Below are 15,276 nucleotides of genomic sequence, written 5' to 3'. Positions count from 1 at the left end.
TCTACAGTTAGAACAACTTGAACTATCTGAAGGTACTGTAGTTAGGACGCCTTGAACTATCTGAAGGTACTATAGTTAGGACATCTAGAACTATCGGAAGGTACTGTAGTTAGGACACTTTGAACTTTAGAAAGGTACTACAGTTAGGACAGCTTGAACCTTCTGAAGGTACTACAGTTGGGACACCTTGAACTGTTTGGGCACAGATAAGAATATTGAATATTCATATTTAAGCTAGACCTTGTTTGAAACTGTTATGAAAAATATAATTAATTGATTTAATTACAACGTCTGTCTTTGATATATAGAGAGGGGGGGGGATAAAAAATTGGAGGGGGGGGGGATAAAAAGGGGCTTTTAAAAACCTACCTGAAGAATATTTATCTATGATTTCTTGAAGTCTGTCTGTAAAAAAATGATCTGTCACGTTTGACTATAAAATTAAATTTACCAAGTTTTTTGTTGGACACCCTGTATTAGCGTATTTATCATGATTTCCCTGAAAATCTGCCAGATTTTAGCATGATATTTGTCACATATCTGTCACCAATATGCAATCTGAGGACCTCTGCACTATAATTTCTTGTAGTTTGCCGCGAAACGTTTTATATTTTGATATCGGAGAGAAAATATCGTGTTAACACTAAACAATCATGTTCATGTCTATTATTGCTCCGCTGTTCAGCCCAAATACAAACTATGGGAAAATATAACAAAGTTTCAACTAGTCAAAGATCCTGGGANTTCTTCTTCTTCTTCTTCTTCTTCTTCTTCTTCTTCTTCTTCTTCTTCTTCTTCTTCTTCTTCTTCTTCTTCTTCTTCTTCTTCTTCTTCTTCTTCTTCTCCTTCTTCTTCTTCTCCTTCTTCTTCTTTTTTTTCTTCTTCTTCTTCTTCTTCTTCTTCTTCTTCTTCTTCTTCTTCTTCTTCTTCTTCTTCTTCTTCTTCTTCTTCTTCTTCTCTTCTTCTAATATATATCAACTTCTATTCCCTCCCCTTCTTGTGTTCCCTGTATCCGTATTATTATTGTACTCAAGACATTATCCGGGGAAATGAGCAGATGACAAATTGTGTACTGTAAACTGTAAACTGTAAACTCTTCCACAACAGAATTAATCAAAAACAATACAGTACAAACAACAATATAGAATACCAACCAATCTATATAATAAGGCACTTGCTCATATATATATATTTATATGTGTATGTATGTATCTTTATCAAGTTTATGTGATCTTAAAAATAGGAGACAAGAATTAAAAATCTTTAGATTCAAACACTTGGCTGAAATATACTTCGTTGAAATTACTTCATTTCCATAGATACATAAATATCCCTATATTCCATCTAAATTGTAATTCTAAGTGTTGAAGCGAAATGTGGAGAGGAAGGCGGAGTTTTAATCAGTGTTTTGTGTATTAACAAAATAGTTTATTTTTACAACGTAAAAATGTATTAAAGTATTTGGACCAAATGGAATGTAGTTAACCTGTTCTGTTAGCACATATTTCACATCTTATTGGTTTAAACCATACAATTTCGAGACGTTTATTTTTTTATGTTCTTAATCGCCATTTAAACGTCTGTGTTAATGGGCTTATATCACATCTAGTTCTAGTTTTTAAATAGCATGCTTAAAAAACTACAGTTGGTAGTTTGTACGGAAATTTATAAAACTGTGCATGTTTTTATAAGAGTTAAAACATTTTAAAACTAATTTTACAAAAGTAGACAGTGAATTGTCATTATTTTTAACGATTTAATTTAAAGATAATTTGTTGAACAGCTGTATGCTTTACAATTTTGCAAAGATTATGATTCCTTAATTTTGAAAAATATAGTAAAATCATACAAAGAAAAAATCTTTGAATTTAGAATAAGAGTTTTGAAAACATGTATCAAACAATACATAAATTTTGCTTTTATATCTGTTTGTTCATAAACGATAAACGTCATAACAGCTGTACTGATCGGTCTCAAGTTTTCGTGTGTCATTTATTATTCTTGAAAATGCACCATTTTGAACAGAAAAATCTGCGAACATTTTCCTTAATTTGCTGAGTACGGTGAAAAATGTCATGGTCTCAGGCCCATGAATAAAATTAAGAATATCATTCCACAAAAATTTGACTTTTTTTATTCTCCAGTAAAAACAGAGAAATTTGTAAAACTTTTTAATGTTTTTAAGTCTAGTTTTTTTAAAGCATGGAGAACGGTTTTTTTTATTTTATTCTCTTTTTATAATCTAAAATATATTTTATAAATTCATCATCTAGTAGAATATATATATATATAGATATTTAGAAAAGAAATCTTCAAGACATGATTATATAGACACTAAAGTCTCTGAAGGGAACATATATAAATCTATTACTATAATGGACTTAAGGAAAACTTTGCCAAAATCCCTAATTTATAGATGCTTAATAGTATTATATAGTGTATTGTCTATTTGTCTGTTAGTATCTTCACTTTTGTTCCTTTGCTCATCTTTCGTCAAACTTTATATCACATGATCTTTGTTTTAGGTTTAGTCCTTTTTTTGCTTTTATTTTATAGTCATTTTTTGAAAATTATCTATCTATCTATCTATATATATATCTATCTATCTATCTATCTATCTAGTTCGATTAGTTCTCCTCCCATAAATCAGTTAAAACTAATGAATCGAATTATTTATATTAAACTAAACCCTAAAGCAAGGACAAGTTATGTTTTGGTTTGGGGGAGGGTTGGAAGTGAGGGATGGGTGGGTTGGAAAACATTATTAAAGGAACAGTAGGCGAAATCTCAAGTGACCTTTCTTTCATTAATAAAGTGTCATGTTCGATTTACAACGGTAACCTTTAAATCGTTGCGTCTACAGTACTCAACGTTGTATATATAATAAGGTTGCTTACTCTAGATGCGCTCCAATGAACGGCAAAAGTAGTTTACTGAGCATAGATAGATAAAATCCGTAAATCACTTATCTCTACACTCTTGCTTAGGAGACGACATTTCCCGTATATTGGGCACTCAAGTTTCAGAGGAAGCAAGGTCATAATGCAAAGAAAGTTATTTCAGAGGTGAACGCATATTTTGTACTTCAGTGTACTGTCTCTGGGCGGTAACGTAAACACAAAACGGATGTCGAAGCCTGACATGGGATCCATCTTTCGCATAAAAAAATCAATGAAATGTTCTGGTCAAAGGAAACTATTATCAAAGTTATCAAAATGTTATGCTTTTAACCTCCTCGAATATTGCACGAAAATATTTCTATTTAGTATATAGCGCCGATATAAGGATTTATCTCTAATTGGATGATGAGAAAGATAGAAAGATAGATATTACCGCCATGGAATTTCTATTGGTTCAGAATAGACACCAAACACATGACTTAACCCTGATTGGATCAGGCCCTAATGGACTCGGCATACAAGAGTGTCGAGTGTATACAACCTTGACAGTACTTTAGATTCCAAAAAAAGGAAAATCAAACTAGAATGAAATATTTTCAGTGAAAATCACAAACTATTAGAATTATGAAGTAAATAATAATTGACCCATAATGAAATAAAATAGAAATGTCCAATATTTCAGAATAAAAAACTTTCTGGGCCTCAATCACCATCCTTATAATTTTCAGAAGAAATACAATTTATGAGATTCTAGAATGAAAATGAAAAATAAAATTATCATGAATGGGTTTCATATGCTATCATTGTGTCTGCAGTGATGAGCCCCACTTCAAATTCTTAAATTTCCTTTCATCGTATTTACATTTCTGTTCTAGGTTATTTCTCCGGATAGGTTTTGCTGGTAGGTTTGGTAGTATTCTGGTCCAGCTAACCTGATGTGATTAATGCACTAGAACTATATCAGATTCTAATTATGGTCAAATTCATTGAAGAACAAGGTCAAGCCATTAAACTGAGCAAAAACAAATAATTGATTGATGAGCGGATTAGATGAATTAATGAATGATAGGTTTTTAATTTATAATTAATATTGTTAAAGTACACACTTCAAATGGCCCTACGACATTTTTACTGGTTTCATTTTTTGTTACAGTTGCTGTGTTTTATTTCTTCTTTACGTTATTTTGCATTTTTTTAATGTGAAAAACTTTCTTAGCTTATCCTTGCCGCAGCGCTTGGTGTCCCTAGCCGTAACAAACTTACGTACGTATTCATTATTTACTTTAAAAGTTTTACATTAAACAATATAAAAGTTGACATAAAAGTTAACTTTTTCGTCTGAATATTGCATTTTATGATTGACAGGGTTTGCCAAAAAGCAGGTGCAAGGTAAGACTTATTGCATGATTTAAATTAGTTATTCAGAGGTAGTTTACAAAGTGGAGTCTCTAGGTCACAGTCTAGTGTTTTTCGTTATCTGAAAATGTGGTATGAACAGGCGCGTAGTGGGGGCTGTACCCCTGTGCCCCCTAGACATGTACCCCCTTAGAGCCAGAGGCAGGCTCTAATTTATTAAAATACAGATTCAGGTATCGTGAAAAAGCTTTAAATAATACTGTCTCCAATGTAATCTAGTCATGATGTAATATAATATGATAAAAAATGAAAAAAAATTTTTTTTACGGTATTTGCTCTTTTACTACTAGATTTTATAATGGTATGATTGGTAATTATGGTCAGATGACTAATGGTCAGCCTTCAGGTAGATTATTATAGATTTAAAAGGTTTTTTTTTTCTTAATACCGGTTTTTTAGGGGGGGGGTGCACATCAACCATTAAGGGGGTGCACAAGAAAAAAAATTTCGGCGCCCTTACGCGCGTAAAAACTGCACCTCCTAGACTAAACCTCCACTACGCGCCTGGGTAATAATATTGAATTGAGGAGATTAAAAACTTTCATTTTTAAATCTCAGCAACAGGACCCTCCTAATCTACTTATCATATTAAAAAACCTTTATAAAATCCTAAATACATATGATTATATGAATTACAAGGTATTCAGGCCTTTTCAGGCAGTGTACGTGCACCAATCTATAAACACCGTCGGCCTGATTAAGCCATTAATCGAATCCGGGCGATTTTCGAGGGTCAGATACCTAATGAACATTTGATTATGATTTTAAGTTCCTTGTTCGAGATAGATAGACAGTCGGATAAACATAACAGATAGATAAATATGTTGATCGATAAATAAATACACGGATAGATAGAAAGATCAATAAATAGAAAAATCGACTGATCGGAGGATGGATATATATATATAGATCGATTTATCTAAAGATCGATAGATCTAAAGAATGATAGATCTAAAGATCGATAGATCTAAAGAATGATAGATCTAAAGATCGATAGATCTAAAAATCAATAGATCTAAATTTCGATAGATCTAAAGATCGATAGATCTAAAAATCAATAGATCTAAAGATCGATAGATCTAAAGATCGATAGATCTAAAAATCGATAGATCTAAAGATCGAAAGATCTAAAGATCGATAGATCTAAAGATCGATAGAGCTAAAGATCGATAGACTAAAGGATTGATAGAGCGAGAGATCGATGGAGAAAAAGATCAATAAATCGATGTAGCGAGAGATATTGATAGAGCAAGATATCGATAAAGCTCGATAGATTAATAGATCGATAGATTAATAGATCGATAGATTAATATATCGATAGATTAATAGATCGATAGATTAATAGATCGATAGATTAATAGATCGATAGATTAATAGATCGATAGATTAATAGATCGATAGATTAATAGATCGATAGATATTAATATATCGATAGATTAATAGATCGATAGATTAATAGATCGATAGATTAATAGATCGATAGATTAATAGATCGATAGATTAATAGATCGATAGATTAATAGATCGATAGATTAATAGAACGATAGATCAATGGATCAAAAGATCAAATGATCGACAGGGCGAAAGACTAATAGATCAATCGATAGCTAGATTGATAGACCGACAAACAGATGGAAAGAATATAAGAAACGTGAAGTGTATACTTCACAAATATTAAGATATCTCTCTACCCGTTCATATCTCCAATATTAAGATTTCTCTCTACCCGTTCATATCTCCAATATTAATATTTCTCTCTACCCGTTCATATCTCCAATATTAAGATTTCTCTCTACCCGTTTATATCTCCAATATTAATATTTCTCTCTACCCGTTCATATCTCCAATATTAATATTTCTCTCTACCCGTTCATATCTCCAATATCGCACACACATTATATTCATGTGTCCCTCGCTGCAAACTTTAATTGTCAGGAACCGCCTAGTTTCACACGCGAAAACTAATTAACTCTGTGCAAAAACAGTGTGCAAATTTATTGTCTTATCACAGGATAATCTGCGGTGTTCAGGTCTGCAAAATTAAATGCTTCATTAGAGGTAAAATTTGTTAATTGTGCAAATGCTTCTTGTCTTTAGAAAATATCAGTCCTGGTTTAATATTTCTAATCTGAGTAAAAATAAAATACACCTAAAATATGGGACAATACGTTTCAAAATTCAAAAAGATAAGAAATTTTTAAGCTTTAAGTTAGTTAACGATCTCAATTCTATTAACGGCGTTAACGGTAAATATCCCTTCAATCGTTAACTGCGGCCGTCATTACCGATTGTTTGTTCAATTAACGGCATTAATTAAAAAGGAGTTATCAGAATTAAACACTTTTTAACCTAGGGAAAAAAGAACAATAATTTCTTTCGCAATATTTATCAGATTACCGAGGTACCGTTGTTAATCGGGCATTGTTTTCATTGCTGAACAAACGAAATTACACTTAGAATCCCTTGCAGGGGTGCAGGGGTATAAACCTTTGTATAGTGGAGACTAAGGGTGTAAAGACATGTGTTTTTATACTTGAAAAACATCTACAGATGTTTACACAAGTATAATATCTTTTAGTAAAGAAAACAAGACGGTTATAAAAACCAGGCAAACTTTAGGGACCTTAGGGTACTTTAGAGGACTTTAGGGTGCTTTAGGGGACCACCCAAAACAGGCATACTAACATCTTCTCCAAAATATTTAAAACTTGTTCCAAATCTATCTAGAGTTTGTTTTTAATCTTCCTGACAGAAGCAATCTCAAGAACTGACAAGGGTCAACCCAGACCGAAATATATTTCCAATAAATGTGGATCTAACATCTACTTTATTTACTCTACAAAGGTTTGGTCCATCACCACTCTACAGAGGTTTGGTCCATCACCACTCTACAAAGGTTTGGTCCATCGCCACTATCTATCTATCTATCAATCTATTTATCTAGCTACCAATCTATCTGTCTTTCTATCTATCTATTTATCTATCTATCAATCTATCTATCTATATATTTGGACCTTCTTCTATCATTGTGAGCCCTATATTGACAGTGTATTATGATAAATGAATTTATAATCCTATACACACTTAAATATATATACTGAAATATATTCTTCTGATATATATTTAATATATTCTACTGAAATATATTCTTCTGATATATGTTCAATATATTCCATTTATTCACACTATATGCGAATCATGCAACAATATTTCACCACTGTTCAAACAATATTTCACCACTGTTCAAAAATCTAAAATTTAAGTCTTGACCCTTTAAACATTAGTCTTTTCAATGATAATCATATTTTTTAAGCTTTATCTATCACAAATTAAACGAAATATTTATTGCAATGCGTTTAATTACAAGGACTTATTGACTTGTGAGATATACAACAATATTTATTTACTTTTTATTATATAGTTTAAAAACCAGGTAAAATTGAACTATTGATTTCAACATTTCGAAAAATAAATAATAATAAATAATAATTTCAATTTTGCTAACTTTTTCCTTTTTTTGTGTTTAACAAGCTCTTGTCATGAACCAGTAATGTTTTTGAGACTCCCTGTATTCAGAACTAAGTCCGTCCAATCCTAATGTTTAATGGCCAACAGTTGGCCAAACCATTATGGTTTAGCTTCTATACTCTTATATCCAGACTACACAGACTATACAGATTAATACAATTATAGAACCATAGAGTGTATACAAATACAGAGGGGTCTGAATATAGAAACATGGAGTATGAAGATATATAGAGGGGGCTTAATACGAGCATTGATCAAATAAAAATACAAATCAAAGGCATATGGTTAAAGATATGTAACGGCCACTTCATATGCAAAGGGGATTACTTACAGGAGCATAGAGTATATGGAGATATATAAAGGTGGTAGCTAACCATAGAGGCATATAGGTTATAGAGTTTATAGATATGTTAATGGGGTTAACCCTAAACGCCCCCCTCTTTAGTTTTTTTTGTCTTATCATTATAATTTTTGACACTATCATCGTGAAATTTTTTGACTTTTAATAAATAAAAATGTTATGCACTTTAATATTTGTTTTAAAAAAAAATATTTCTAACATTTTTTTGACATTTTTTGATCTTTTTTTGGCCTTTTCCCAAACTATAAAAGTTATCGATCTTAATTGTTTTACAATGAGCTGGTCTTTAAAAATTGGGCCATGAACATGCATTTCAACCCTGTATCTATTCTCTAAGGCCTTTTTACAGGGGGGGGGGGAAGCGTGGGACGCCCCCTCAGTCCATACATAGATTCAGACCCCTCAGCCTTTTTAGGGTTAATAACAGAAGCAGGGAGTATGTAGATATAAAAGTGGTGGAGCCAAGCCAACCATAGAGCTATTGAGTTTAAAAATGTGTATGTAAAGTGGGTTATATCTCTCTCTCTCTCTCTCTCTCTCTCTCTCTCTCTCTCTCTCTCTCTCTCTCTCTCTCTCTCTCTCTCTCTCTCTCTCTCTCTCTCTCTCTCTCTCTGAAGTAGTGAGACTCAAATAAATCAATTAGAACGCGCCCCGAGGTGCAAGAACTCTTATTACGGAAACTGTGCTCGGCATTGGTATTTAGTGCACGCTAGTGCAGACACACGCGCATAGTGTTTACAGAGTAAAATATGTAAAGATAAAGTGAATTTCACGTATAATTGAAATCTTTTATTATTACAATCATAACAGCCATAATTTCTAATATGTAACCGAACTAATATACTTTTCTTATACTTATGCAGAAAATCAAAACTAGAGGAATTACATAGTCACAAAGTCGTCATAGTAATGTCCTATTGCAGTGAAAAACAACACAAATCATTTTATAATAATTTAATTTAAATTCAATGTCGTGATATAATTGTTAGTTTACATAAAGATAAGAAAAATTGTAGAAATAACAAATAACTTTATAATTAAAGTGAAAAAAGATGAATACTTAGAAAAATAAACCTGAAAATGAAAAAAATCAAGGATCATAGTTTTGAACCGACAAAAGTCGATTAAGAATAAAAATGTATAAAAAGAAAACATAAGAAGACAACTAAAATAAATAAAAACTTCAAAATCATGGAAATTTGACATTTAACAAAATACATATTGTATATTGATTAAGGATCAAAATATATAAATGTGTGAAAACAAATAAGATATTGATTTAGAAGTTCTAAAAAATATCAACTTATAATTAAACCTAAAGATATTTTGAAGAAAAAATACACCTTTTCAATAAATTGTTGAACTTTTTGGGTGTGTTTTTTAACAGGCATTATTGGTATATATAGCTTATGGTCTTTTCTAATTAATAACAAGCAGTAATTGAACTACATCGAATAAGCTGAACCACTTCTTATAGTAGCTGAATCAAGTTACAGAGAAGTGGTTCAACTTCTACTCGTTATTTATTAAATCTGGCCTCATGTCAAAGTATTCTGAATATGTAAGAGAGCAATAAATCCGTTCTTTACATATTATTTAACATAGCAGCTTATCTAAAAGAGAGTAATGGCTAAAGATATTGTTATATCATGTTGTTTACTACATCATAAAATTCAAAGTAAAAAATATTGAAATTTATGAAATTATTGCATTTTTCCTTTTCAAATCATTACTTTTAAAAAAAAAGTAAAAATTTGGATTTTAAAACTTTTTTTAAACACTATTGTTTCTTTATGACTTCTGCCTGAAAGTCAAGGTTGATCCGCAGTAGTTTATCAGGCAAATTTCCCACAAAAACACTTATCATTCCGATTCTACAATAGTTGAAACTTGTCCTTTATAAATGAAGGGTGGGAGGAACCTCCAGCGTTTACTAGTTTTTATTCTTTCTTCTGCTTTTGCCTCCTCGCAAGATGAAAAAGGTTTATTCAAATCTCCCCCTGATTGTACCTTAGCCTGTCAGTTTAATATAACCTGGAAAGGAATATCAGAAAATGAATATAATGTTGAGGTTTATGGAAAAGATGTAGCAGCGGGAGGATATATTGCCTTTGGGCTTCCAACATCCTCCGCAATGGGTCCTGCCCCAGTTGTTGTCTGTTCAGCAGCGCTTTCGAACAAAACTGCTGTTTATTGGAATACTGCTTCATACTCCTCAGCTCCGATAAAATCAGTTTCAGAAGGTCTTGTAAGTCTTCAACATCTCAATGAAAACAATGGCCTTTACTGCAGCTTACAAATAAAAGCTTTGTTTTCATTTGTATCTGGAGATGATAGTAATCATACATTTGATCTAAACAATGAATCATACAACATTATAATGGCCCAAGGAGCAGTTACTGCTGGAGTAGTGCAAAAGCATGTATCAAAAGTCAAGAGTACTGATAAATTTACGTGGGGAGACAACAATGATTTTAAGCCTACTGGAAATTTTAGCTGTACAAGTGACAAGGGGTGTTTCCAGTATCCTGATGGGTGCAAGACAAACTGTTCTTTTGGATTATCCTGGAAGGGAATATCAGAAAATGAATATAATGTTGAGGTTTATGGAAAAGATGTTGCTGTGGGAGGATATATTGCATTTGGGCTTCCAACATCCTCCACAATGGGTCCTGCCCCGATTGTGGTTTGTTCAGCAACACTTCCAAACATAACTTCTGTTTATTGGAATACTGCTTCATACTCTTCATCTCCGGCAAAATTAGTTTCAGAAGGTCTTGTAAGTCTACAACATCTCACTGAAGACAATGGCCTTTACTGCAACTTACAAATAAATGCACAATTTTCAGTTTTGTCTAGTGATGGTACAAACCATACATTTGATCTAAACAATGAATCATACAACATTATAATGGCCCAAGGAGCAGTTACTGCTGGAGTAGTACAAAAGCATGTATCAAGAGGTAAGAGTACTGATAAATTTACCTGGGGAGACAACAATGATTTTAAGCCTACCGGAAATTTTAGCTGTACAAGTGACAAGGGGTGTTTTCAGTATCCTGAGGGGTGCAAGACAAACTGTTCTTTTGGATTATCCTGGAAAGGAATATCAGAAAATGAATATAATGTTGAGGTTTATGGAAAAGATGTTGCTGTGGGAGGATATATTGCATTTGGGCTTCCAACATCCTCCACAATGGGTCCTGCCCCGATTGTGGTTTGTTCAGCAACACTTCCAAACATAACTTCTGTTTATTGGAATACTGCTTCATACTCTTCATCTCCTGCAAAATCAGTTTCAGAAGGTCTTGTAAGTCTACAACATCTCACTGAAGACAATGGCCTTTACTGCAACTTACAAATAAATGCACAATTTTCAGTTTTGTCTAGTGATGGTACAAACCATACATTTGACTTAAACAAAGATTCATACAATATCATTATGGCCCAGGGATTAATTTCTGCTGGTGTTGTTCAAAAACACTCCAGTCCTGGTGGTAGAGTTAAAAGTCCAAATCAGTTTAAATGGGGTGATGAGAACCCATTTATATCCAATGAAGATTATAAAGACTGTGGAAGTAACATTGGATGTGTTGGCATTCCTCAAGCTTGTGAAAAATATCAGAATTGTTCTATTCTTTTACGATGGTTTGGTGATAGCCAAGACCAGTACAATTTCACTGTCCTTGGAACAGTAAAAGAGAATGCATACCTTGCAGTTGGACTTTCATTAGACAATTTGATGGGAAATGATAGTGTTATTGCATGCAGTGTTGGAGGTGGTGTAAACATGTATTGGAATCTACCCACCAAACAAAGCATCTTGCTTCCAAATACCACTGTTGGAATTCAGAATGAGACTGTTTCTGTTAGTGATTCAAAACTGACTTGTTCATTTCTTCTTGATTCCAAGTTAAGCATAAGTATCCCAGGAACACATGCAGTTCAACAGTTTGATTTAAACACTATACAATATTATTTACTGTTTGCCACTGGATTAGTAAATTCAAGCAATGTAATACAGAAGCATAGCATTTCCGCTTCTACTTTAACTGGTCTTGATATTTCTAAATACAATGATCACATTTCACAGGATATTTATGATCAATGTTTTGATGATAAAGGATGCTTTGGAACACCTGCCAACTGTATTCAGTCCAAAAGCTGTAAGATTGTTGCAACATTTAGCAAACTCTCAGATAAACTGTTTGAGTTTGAAATTGGGTATCCAACATCTCAACCCTCCAGTTATGCTGCCCTGGCATTATCAAATGATGATTCCATGGGGGATGATAGTGTAATGGCATGCATCATGAATAATGGTAAATTTAATGTCAATTTGTATTGGAACACAGGCAGTCCGAAGAATAGCTTAATCTCTAAAGATTCCCATCAGGGTTTATCTCAGATATCTGGCTCGTATCAAAGTGGATTTGTCAAATGTACATTTCAAAGAGATGCAATAACTAATGTTTCAAAATCTGATGGTGGTTTTGAAGTCTTTGACATTTTGATGAAGAAATATTTCCTGCTCATAGCAACCGGGAATACTGACTCTAATGGCATTATTCAAGTGCATTCAATCAGAGACTTTACTGGAACAAGCCAAGATCTTGGATCATATGGACCAGTGCAAAATGCATCTAAGATTCTTGTTAAACTGCATGGAATTGGTATGATCTTAGCTTGGGTTTTCTTTGCCAATCTAGGCATATTCATGGCATGTTACTTCAAGAAAAACTTTCAGGTATTATTTCTAGATATAAATTTTGAACAAAACATTATAAATATTTTTTTTTCCAGGACAAGAAGTTGTTAGGTAAGGATGTTTGGTTTACAACACATCAGATATTAATGACATTTGCCCTTGTCTTCTCAATTCTTGGAATGATTCCAATCATCATTGACAAAGGTTTGGATCCTATAACAGATAAAGTGACACATTCTCTTGTTGGAGTTGCAGCGTTAGTCCTAGCATATCTTCAGCCGCTGCTTGCCATGGCACGATGCTCTCCAAGTCATAGGTTGAGACCTCTTTTCAACTGGACACATGGGATAATTGGTTTCTCCATACTGGTTCTTAGCTGGACTTCTGTTTTCTTGACAACAAGAATGCAAACCCAGGTTGTTCCTGACCACTTTCAATACCATTTGTTTGCAATCATTGGCTGGATTGTGCTCTGTCATATCATAGTCAATATCTACACAACAGTAACTTCTGGGGAAGCAAAGAAAGATCTACATGATGATAAAATGTTAAACATTGCAGGGATTATTTTCTTTATTGTGCTTTCTGTTCTAGTTCTAGATATTTCTATCTTTGTTGCAAAGGGTGTTTAGACTTGAACAGATATGATTTATTGATTGAAGATCCTTTGAATCTGATTGTAAGTGAGGCACTCAGTAGTTATCCTTTGATACAGAAGAGCTCCTGAAGATGATCTCAAGGATAGCAGAAGAAAAAATGATCGCAACTTTATTGTTATAGTATCAAGATAGAAAATGATAGTTTGAATAATTAATCTATACTAAATGTTTTCATTTTTAGTCTTTACAGATGTGAAAATAAACAATTTTTTTAATCGTTCAAAATCAGTTATACAGGCATGCTTTTACTTTTTGTAATTTCAAAATATGCAATTTATGATTTTTAAAATGACATAATACAGCACAGTCCGCATATTTAGTTACTTATTTATCTGTACTTATGCTTCGTGCAATTTTAGAAGGATTTAATTGAATGCGCAGTACTAAATGACTGCAGTCCTACAGAAATTATTGTTCTGCATGTCAGATCTTAGACTTTGTATTTTTTGGGGGGTTTAGCGCATTTTTTGGTTGATTCGAAGAGAATGTCTTTATACAAACTTTTTAATGTTTGTCAAACCTATGAGTAAAAGTCTTTTTTGTCGACATTTTGGAGCGTTTTCCTTATTTTTGTAAAGATTTTAATTATTGTGAGTGTGAATACATATTTACTAAAATAAGGTTCCCTTTAGACAATTCCACTCAAAGATGCCAATGTATGGTGGCAGTAATATAGATAAAGTATTTAGGATTCAGTTGAGACTTATAACAAGTTTTAAAGATCTATAATTACCGAGTTTGAGCGCAAAGTCGACGTTCAAAATCGTCAATTTGGGTGGGTACGTTTTGAGAATCGGTTTTTTAAGATTATGAAATAACGACGACAAAATATAAAGTAAAAAATTCTAAAATAAACTAATTAGATGTTTAGGAACTTATTTCTCAAAAGAAATTTGTCGAAAAATCAATGTTATAAGCATTTATTTCATTTTCATCATCATATTGAATTTCTTATTTTCTATGTTCGCAGATTTGTACAAATTCTTCAAATTCCATCTTTTCAATAAAAATTCCAAAAAATCTGCAGAAAGTCTTTGTGAATAATGGAAGATTTCAGAGACTAATAATTGAATAAAATAACTTATTTTCGATGTCAAAAGTTAACTTATATTTCTCAGCCTGTTCCTAAACAACTAATTAGTTTACTGTAGAATTTTTGTTATTTTTTTTGGTCGTCGTTATTCAATAATTAAAAAAAAACGATTCTCAAAATGTATCCACCCGAAAAGATGATTTTTAAAGTCGACTATGCACTCAAACTCAGTAAATATATGTCGTAGAATAGTTTTATATGTCTCAAATTTGTCCACAATACGACAATCTCAGTTAATTCAACCACCATACATTGCCGGGCACTCCCTTTAATAGCTTTGTCTGATCAAGAATGAATTAGATATAGTTTGAGAGCTGATTATTTTCAATTGTGGTTTTACACTGCAGGAAAACATAAAGGAATTATCCAAAAAAATAATTCTGAAACCTAGAAAAACGACAATATTTTCCACATCATTGATCAGATCAAGAGTTCAAGGGTACAGTTGTGAATCAGACATTGCCATCTTTGCATGCAAGGTCACTTGAAATTACACGAACAGTCCCTTTAAGTATTGATTACCGAGGTACAGAGTTCACGGAGACACGCTCTTTAAGTTTATTGCACCTCATCTAAAATATAAAACAAAACGATGGTAGCACCCCCCCCCC

The 15,276-nt window shown here is 32.6% G+C and overlaps 1 protein-coding gene across 1 annotated transcript; it reads left to right on the top strand.

The window, feature by feature from the left end:
- Positions 1-10,049: 10,049 nt before the first annotated feature.
- LOC111695347 (uncharacterized) lies at positions 10,050-13,792 on the top strand. The gene is made up of 2 exons (XM_023464651.1): positions 10,050-12,952; positions 13,009-13,792. Exons 1-2 carry the CDS (start codon positions 10,109-10,111, stop codon positions 13,543-13,545), a joined length of 3,381 nt encoding a protein of 1,126 aa, XP_023320419.1. The 5' UTR covers positions 10,050-10,108; the 3' UTR covers positions 13,546-13,792.
- Positions 13,793-15,276: the final 1,484 nt, after the last annotated feature.

The sequence above is a fragment of the Eurytemora carolleeae genome, unplaced genomic scaffold, assembly GCF_000591075.1.
Source record: "Eurytemora carolleeae unplaced genomic scaffold, Eaff_2.0 scaffold8, whole genome shotgun sequence".
Lineage (NCBI taxonomy): Eukaryota > Metazoa > Arthropoda > Copepoda > Calanoida > Temoridae > Eurytemora > Eurytemora carolleeae.
The sequence above is the reverse complement of the archived record's forward strand: the minus strand, read 5'-3'. Positions and strand labels throughout refer to the sequence as shown.

Coding starts and splice junctions, on each gene's coding strand:
- LOC111695347 (XM_023464651.1), top strand. CDS start 10,109: ATGAAGGGTGGGAGGAACCTCCAGCGTTTACTAGTTTTTATTCTTTCT. Junction 12,953..13,008: donor ACTTCAAGAAAAACTTTCAG/GTATTATTTCTA, acceptor TTTTTTTTCCAG/GACAAGAAGTTGTTAGGTAA.